The sequence below is a fragment of the Austrofundulus limnaeus genome, unplaced genomic scaffold (genome assembly GCF_001266775.1).
Source record: "Austrofundulus limnaeus strain Quisiro unplaced genomic scaffold, Austrofundulus_limnaeus-1.0 Scaffold364, whole genome shotgun sequence".
NCBI classification, from domain to species: domain Eukaryota; kingdom Metazoa; phylum Chordata; class Actinopteri; order Cyprinodontiformes; family Rivulidae; genus Austrofundulus; species Austrofundulus limnaeus.
Window position 1 is genome coordinate 104,272 of NW_013952766.1, and position 8,368 is coordinate 112,639.

Sequence of the window (8,368 nt, forward strand, 5' to 3'; positions counted from 1 at the left end):
CACACACACACACACACACACACACACACACACACACACACACACACTGCAGATGTTACCTTGCTTCTCTTCTCTGCTAAGGTCAGAGGTCGTATTCTGTAAGAGGGAGCAATGTCCTTAAAGATTTCCATCAGAGAAACCATCACCAGCTTCCTGACAGAGACCGCCACGCTGGGGTCGACCTCCATCAGCATCCCCCGCAGCTCCTTCACACACTTCACCTGCCACCACAACATGACATCATCATCATCATCATCACCCTCAGAATCATCATCATCAGCGGCCTGCCCTTACGCTGTTGAAGGGGTCCGAGATTATGTTTGAGCCCAGAGTGGCGATGCGTCGCTTCTTCTCCGTTAACTTTATGACTCGGAGCTGCTCTCTCTCAGCCGGCGTCAGCTCAGCGAAGCTCGGCGCCGCCGCCTCTGCAGGGAGGAGTGAGGGTGGTTTTTCTCTTACAGCTTTAACTTTTTGTTTATGATAAATAACAGGATGGGATCTGTTGACGTCTTTTAAACAAAGTTTACCATATTCTTCCTGCTCTGTGTTCTCTGCAGCCTCTTCCTCCTCTTCCTCTTCCTCTTCTTGGATCTTTTTAACTAGAAAGAAAGAGAGCAGTGTGAGGTTTCCTCACCGATCACCACATGGCTCCATCACAGGATAGGGCTGGGAAAAAGAATCGGTTTAATCAATCTTGGATCGATTTCATTTAAACATTTAAATTAGGGAAAATTGATTCCTTATGGCATCTTGTGCGCACGTCTGAAACGTGTTTCTATAGTTTGTCACTCCTGGTTTGCAGTATATTTACATCCAGTTGACGTTCAGTGCTAACTGGATCAAAACAAAAGAAACTAAAGAATAACTAACGTTACAGCTGACTCTCCACAGAACTTAAAGATAACAGAGACCATGGAGACTTTTGTTTGCAAAGATTAGCGCTCCTACGTGGTAGAGAAAACGAAGCAGGGTTTGACGAGCGGTTCGTTCAGTCGCTCGAACCAAACTACTGTATGTAAACATCTGACTAAACTGTTCTTCACAGCATGTAGAAATGTGTGAAAGACCACATTCTAACAAAATCCTTTAGTTTTGTTACAAATTTTACTACTTTTAAACTTTAAAGAGATCCGTGATTAGTTGTAACATTAGACTTTTTTTTACGGACGGAGCCATTTTATTTACACACAAAGCATTCTGGGTAAATGATGACGTGGATAGGTCCTCGGTGCGAGGCTGCTAGCGAGCTATATCCACCCTGAAGGTTAATCTTGGACAATATCTGATGATCGACTCTTTTAAATGAAACCAGAGAGCGTTGACAGAGAGGAGAAGGTAGAAATGACTCAGCCTGGAACTGAAAATATGGATGGAGGACAACAGAGCTGCTTCATGGAAGAAGAACCTCAGCTTAGCCTGTTAGCTTTTGTGTTAGCGCCGACGCTATATTGCCTTATATGTATTAGCTCGGTACTTACGCAACAAGCTAAACTGAGGTCCTCCATCCATATTTTCAGTTCCAGGCTGAGTCATTTCTACCTTCTCCTCTCTGTCAACGCTCTCTGGTTTCATTTAAAAGAGTCGATCATCAGATATTGTCCAAGATTAACCTTCAGGGTGGATATAGCTCGCTAGCAGCCTCGCACCGATGACCTATCCACGTCATCATTTACCCAGAATGCTTTGTGTGTAAATAAAATGGCTCCGTCCGTGTTAAAATATATTTTTAAACTTGTACAAAACTGAACATCCTACAGTATGTTTACAGTCTTTATTTTACAGTTAAAATATATGTTTATTAAATAAAGTCTAATGTTACAACTAATCAATTTAAAAATACTTTATAAATCCCAGAGGGAAATTAGGTAAATCGTGGATCCCTTTAAAAAATGAATTCCTCCAACAACACTGTTTCCTGCAATTTCTTTTTTTAATTTAAAACATTTTAAACTTGTGACAGTTTTCCTTTAAGATCAAACTGTTTAATTTAGAAGTTAGAAAAGAAGTGATATTGTATTTTGCAACAGATTTTCATTATTTAAGAGCAGATCGAATCAAAATAGAATCAAATTGTGATTGATCGATTCAGAACCTTATGAATCAAATCGATCTAGAGAACTGTCCAGGACACCCAACCCCTGTCAGTACCGTGTCCTACCTGTCAGTACCGTGTCCTACCGGTCAGTACCGTGTCCTACCTGTCAGTACCATGTCCTACCTGTCAGTACCGTGTCCTACCGGTCAGTACCATGTCCTACCTCTCTCCACGCTCTGCGGGATCACGCCTCTTTTGTCTTTGATTGGCAGCAGGTGGATCACCTCCTTCTCCTCCGTCCTCGCCATCTTCCTGGGAACCTTCTCGTAGCTGCGAACCACATCGGAGCTGCGCTTCTTACCGCTGTGCACAGGTCCGCTGCGATGAGAACGACGGGTTACTGGATGTGCTCCTGTTACCACGACGGCAGGTGTTCACTGTGTGTTTCTGTTACCATGACGACAGGTCTCTGGTGATAAAGGAGGCTTGTTGAGCCATGGCGGTCATCCTCTGCAGGTCATCTTCCTCCATCATGTCGGTGGGCAGACTCTCGAGGAACTCTTCCTCCTCCTCCTCCTCCTCTGTCAGACAGGGGGAATCAGGTTTAAGGGTTTGTCCATCAACTGGACTTGGTCCTGGCTGGAACTTGCCTCACCTGGTCTCTTCCTGTACGTCTCCAGGGGGCGGGGCATCCTCTGGATGGCGCCCGCCACCGCCTGGCGCAGCTTCTTCTGCTCCTTGCGCTGCTTCTTGGCCACATTTTCCTGCTTCAGCTGACGGTTCTTCTGCTTGTTCTCCAGCTTCAGGCCGCTCGTCTTCAGCAGGCGGCGGAACGACGGCCGGCGCTTCTTCTTGGACCGAGACTGCAGAGAGGGAGGGAGGGCGGCGCCATCAGAGATGGACACAACAGGAGGTGGCGTCGCCAGCACGTGGTGTGCTGCTGAAGGTTTCAGACAACATGAAACAGCTTTTTTGTCCGACTTTAGTAAAACCTTTCAGAAAAATTCTTTTACCTTTTCTACATTAAAATAAAAAATTACAGAAAATATCAAAATTATTTCTCTTCTACACTGAGTACAGGCAGGTTTCTAATGAAAAGTGATGGAAACTCCATCTGTTCCAGAGTGAAGATCAAATATATTTAGAAAATATCCTGGGGCCAGATTGGTCCACAAGCCTTGAGTTTGACACATGAGGAGGATTGAAGTCCAGAACTATGTTTAAGGTTTGAGGAAATAAATTATGGGAGGTTTCAGTGCATTAAGAAAGTTTAAACATTGCTGTCAAAACAGAGTAATCAATTATGTTAATAATATCAGAGAAGTTGAGCTGAAAAGTGTAAATAATTATAAGCTTATTTTTTATTTGTTACCCAGTATTTTTGTGTTTAAGTTGATTTTTAACTTTGTGTTCCTCCTTAAACACCTGTAAATACAACTTTTTGAACTCTAACGTTAATTTGAACGTTTTGACTATGAAATTTGGGGTATTAGCATGTACGTGTATGCTAACACGCAGCTAACAAACCAGACTATAAAAATTATTATAATAGTAATAACTGGGGCCATTTTGCCTTGTCTTTATCAATAAGTTGTAACATTTAATTAAGAATATTCCGTCTGGCATTGGTTTCAAACTGTTTTGGAGTGAACTTGATCTGTGGTTATTAAACCAGACATTATTGACAGACCAGACTCCGTTCAGAAAAACACCAATTTAACGTATCCACTTACCGGAGCCATAATGGCAGCAGAAATTCTCCGCGAATTAAAGTTTTAATTACTCCTATGTGAGAAGAGAAGTCGCTGCGTTTTATTAAAGTATTATATGTTGATTACAGCCTCACGTGTGTTGTCCACACAGAAGTTCTGACAGAACGACAACCGGAAACCACGAACCAGAATCCGGCAGAGTCTCTGGGCAGAGATGACAACAGCGCCCCCTGCGGTGGGAGAACCGCAAAGACACGCGTCTTAAAACGTGTTTATTGACTAATTATCTCTAAAAAAAAAAAAAAAAAAAAAAAAAAAAAAAAAAAAAACAGTTGTAAAACATGTACTCGTTCCACAGTTGTTTTATTTGAAGCATTTTTAAAAACTTCATATAAAACTCGGTAATTATTTAATATATTTGTGCCTTTTTCTTGGTAAAATGTCATGAAACTAAAACATCAAGTTTAAACTGCATATTTTGTTAAAAATCGGTTGTATCTTTGTAATCTGCTGGTACTGATTGATGGTTCTGTGTAAAATATATTAAAATAAATAAAATCTTGTATGATCATGTGACAGAACATCTGGACTAAACTCTTTATGACAGCAGATGGACAGATTTGTTTCTTCAATTTTTATTTAAATTTCACCAAAACATGAAAAAAAATTGTGTAGAAAATAAATATAAATTCAGAAGAAGCCTAGAAATCATTATAAATGTAATTCAAAGCTTTGGCCAATCAAAGCGTTCAGACAGGATGATGTCACAGCTGAGGGCGGAGCAATTAAACTGAAGCTCATGGAAACTGTAGAGTTTATACTGGGAAGAGTCTTAGGATGAGTTCCCGCCCACTTTCATGAAAGTATGAGCTGTGACTGGTCAAAAAAGCTTCATTTCCTGTAAGCAAACTAGACACAAAGTATTTCCAGACTCTCTTTAAAAAGATTATAAGAAACATGTGGTCTAGTGGAGACTTAAATACGACCCTGAAGCTCCGCCTTCTTCTAACTGAGTGGTCCAGTCCGGTCCAGTCCAGTCCGGTTCAGGCGTAGCAGCACTTGTGCAGCTTCAGGTTGCGTTGGTCGGCGTATCTCTTCCCGCACTTGTCGCAAATGAACTGCTTCCCGCCGGCGTGGACATGTCTCCGGTGCGTCCGCAGGTGGCTGCCCTGGCTGAAGGTTTTCCCGCAGACCTCGCAGGCATAGGGCTTCTCTCCGGTGTGGATGCGGGTATGCAGCTTCAGGCTGTTGGCATTATTGAAGCCCTTCTCGCAGAAGCCGCAGTGGAACGGCCTGTCGGAGGAGTGCGTGCGGCCGTGCGAGATCAGGCTGCTCTGCTGGCTGAACGACTTGCCGCAGAGGCGGCAGCTGAAGGGCCGCTCGCCGGTGTGGATCCTGCGGTGGATCTTCAGGTTCACCGCCTGCCTGAAAGTCTTGCTGCAGAGGTCACAGGTGAACGGCCGCACACCGCTGTGGGTCCTCTGGTGGTTCCGCAGGTTGGCGGCGTGTCGGAACGATTTGGGGCACTGCTCGCACACGAAGGGTTTCTGGCCGGTGTGGATGAGTTCGTGCGTTTTGAGCGTGACGGAGCGTGCAAAGCCTTTGCCGCACACGTCGCAGGTGAAGGCCTTCTCTCCAGTGTGGGTGATGGCGTGGCGGTGCAGGTTCTGCAGCAGATTGAAGCGGCGGCCGCACACGTCGCAGGCGTACGGCTTCTGGCCCATGTGGACGACGGCGTGCGTCTTCAGCTGACTCTGCTTGGAGAAACGCTTGCCGCATTGTGAGCACTCGAAGGGGCGCTCGCCGGTGTGCGTGCGCAGGTGGCTCTGCAGACTCTGCCGCTGTCGAAAGGCACGCCCACACTCGCTGCAGGCGAATGGTTTCTCTCCGGTGTGGATGAGCTGGTGAGACTTCAGGTTGCTCTGAGACGAGAAGGACTTCCCACAAACTGAGCAGGAGGGGCTGGGCCGTGTGACCTCTGACTCCTCCAGGTCAGACGGTAGCGTCGCAGCTTCAACACGAGCTCCTGAAAGGAAACAGAGTTTTAGATCAAGTCGTCACTTCCTGTGTGTCTTAGTTATTGGTTTTTGATTAGGGGTGCTTGATAACTATCGGTCCGATATCATAACAAACAGAACCAATAATATATGTTCATGTTTGCCAGCGCAGTGGTGAGAATGTCTGTTTATTTTTATCCTTTTTGGTCAAGCCGCTTCCCAACCGGCACGACCCGAGCAACGTTCAAGTTGCATTGGAAAAAAAAAACTTTCGCACTAGAACAATAATTAGAATACTCCATGCTGAAAAACAACCAGTTATTTTAATAATTATTAATATTATTTTACCAATGAACCCTGTGTGTTACACACAAACTTTATAATTATAAACATAAAAAGGTCAGAACAACGACTCCCAATTGGAGAACATGTAATGTCCGTTACCTCCTGAATGCAGCACAAAGTCTGTCTGCTAAAATGCTAACAACAACAACAAGCTAGTGTTCAAGAACTCATAAGGACTTAAATCATTCCTGAGGCTTTTGACAAATCAAATAAAATTACCAGAGAGGACGCAGAACTCAAGAATTTAATGATGGAAATGATGGAGCTTGACAAGCAGCTGTTCACCCTCATTAAAGACTGAAGCTTTTATCTCCTTGTTAGACCCGGTTTACCAACGTTAGACACGGTTTACCATCGTTAGACACGGTTTACCATCGTTAGACAGAGTTTACCATCGTTGGACACGGTTTACCATCGTTGGACACGGTTTACCATCGTTAGACACGGTTTACCATCGTTAGACAGAGTTTACCATCGTTAGACAGAGTTTACCATCGTTAGACACGGTTTACCATCGTTAGACACGGTTTACCATCGTTAGACACGGTTTACCATCGTTGGACAGGGTTTACCATGCTGAGCTGTTGTTCTCTAATGCATTCACAATTTGATTGACAGTTTATCATTTCTGCACTATTATCTCAGAAGCACTGTTTCAGGCAGAAAAATATTTAAATCATATATAATTAATAATAAAACAAATGTACTTTGAATCTAACTTGTGTTAGTGAAATATCTGTTTTGAACTTGTGGAATGACTTTCTCTTTTCTTTAAATCTGAGATCAGAGTTAAAGGTCTTTTTTATAATTAATGTGCCTTATTTTTAAAAATTGGCCATTTGAGAAATTGTTTTGTTTGATATATTTTAAGAAATATTTGTTTGCTAAGTGTTTATTTCAAATAATATAATTTACAGAGTCATTTGGTTTTGGTCTTGTTTATTTATGTTAAGATTTTACCCATTTTTGACTAGTCTTATCTCCTGGCATTTTATCGGTTATTATCGGTTATCGGCCATTAGAAGGAGAAAGTTATCGGTTCTTAAAATAAGTTATCATGCATCCCTAGTTTTGATCGGGCGCTCACTCTCTGCGATGGCTCCAAGGTCGATGTTTCCTCGTTCGTCTTTAACGGTGACCGCCGGGACAAAAGGACTCTCTGCCGTCTCAGCCTCCTTCTCAACGACCTGCAGAGACGTAGCACCCAGAAGTCAGTGAGGTCAGTGAACGCATCGTACAGATGCAGGTGACCAACCTTACCTGGGTCGGTCGGTCTGCGTCGCAGCTCTGCTGCCTGACTCCGTACGAATGTTCACATTCTGCTGGGAACAGATCACAGTTAAAGGGACATCATCACAGATGACTGGCGTGTGACGGCGCTGTGGGTGTGGCCTGTCTTCGTACCAACATCAGCATTGTTCAGGATGTTGAGGATGCTGGTCTGCAGCCTCCTGCTGCTCCTCCCCACCTGCACCACAAGCCTCGCCCCATCAAGGATGTTCAGGATCTTCCCCAGAGCTTCGTTCCCCAGAGTCTCCAAGGTGGAGGCGAACAGCACCTGGCGGGTCACATGACCTGAGATTAGAGATGGGGACTTGGAGACTGGCAAAATGCAAAGTGTGTGGAGTCCAAATCCAAAATTGTGATGACTTGTGCAGCCTTTTTAATTTAAGGATTCTGGTTCGTCATCTTCACTAGTGATGTGACGTTCACGAACGATCCGAATCTTTTGAACGAACGATAGGAGCCGAGTCGCGGGCATTAACGAGCCATTTGTAGTTTTATTTATTTTATTCCTCAAATGATCTTTCTTTTTTCATCCTTAAATTGCTCCCGCTTTGCTTTTTCATGGAAAACGGGCAGAGCGGTGGAGAACAAAAGCTCACTGTGAAAGGGGGAGGGGAGTTTCTGCTTGACAAAACACAGTTCCACCCACATAACATGATGACGTCATCACATCGCCATAAGTGATGACATATTTCCCTACGCGATGACGTAACTCGTTCAAAATCGAACGGCTCTGAGAAACAAACGGCTCCCCAAGATCCGGATCCCTTCAAAGAGCCTTTTATCCCCTTACTAATCTTCACTGTAGGGCTGCCACAAACAATTATTTTTATAATTGATTAATCACTGATTATTTTTTCGATTAGTCGACTAATCGGATCATATGTTAATTGAATATAAAACATACAGCTTATCACGTCAGAATGCAGCTGCTATTATAACCATGGTTAGATTTTAGCTATATGCTAACTAAAAATAATTGCTGTGGAAGG

At 43.7% G+C, this 8,368-nt stretch overlaps 2 protein-coding genes across 2 annotated transcripts in view; both read right to left on the reverse strand.

Annotated features, from left to right (window-relative positions):
- Positions 1–3,929, reverse strand: part of noc3l (NOC3-like DNA replication regulator) — a 13,685-nt gene extending 9,756 nt beyond the window's left edge. Inside the window, exons 1-7 of the mRNA XM_014023318.1 lie at positions 3,769–3,929; positions 2,691–2,898; positions 2,490–2,616; positions 2,259–2,413; positions 528–599; positions 295–425; positions 60–221 (exon numbers count right to left, since the gene is read on the reverse strand). Of these exons, the coding sequence (XP_013878772.1) occupies positions 60–221; positions 295–425; positions 528–599; positions 2,259–2,413; positions 2,490–2,616; positions 2,691–2,898; positions 3,769–3,777 (864 nt within the window). The 5' untranslated portion in view covers positions 3,778–3,929. The remainder of the gene's footprint in view (positions 1–59; positions 222–294; positions 426–527; positions 600–2,258; positions 2,414–2,489; positions 2,617–2,690; positions 2,899–3,768) is intronic.
- A 437-nt stretch (positions 3,930–4,366) lies between these two features.
- The window catches only part of si:ch211-207i20.2 (zinc finger protein OZF), a 5,139-nt gene continuing 1,137 nt past the window's right edge, over positions 4,367–8,368 (reverse strand). Inside the window, exons 2-5 of the mRNA XM_014023320.1 lie at positions 7,494–7,647; positions 7,350–7,408; positions 7,177–7,276; positions 4,367–5,773 (exon numbers count right to left, since the gene is read on the reverse strand). Of these exons, the coding sequence (XP_013878774.1) occupies positions 4,791–5,773; positions 7,177–7,276; positions 7,350–7,408; positions 7,494–7,647 (1,296 nt within the window). The 3' untranslated portion in view covers positions 4,367–4,790. The remainder of the gene's footprint in view (positions 5,774–7,176; positions 7,277–7,349; positions 7,409–7,493; positions 7,648–8,368) is intronic.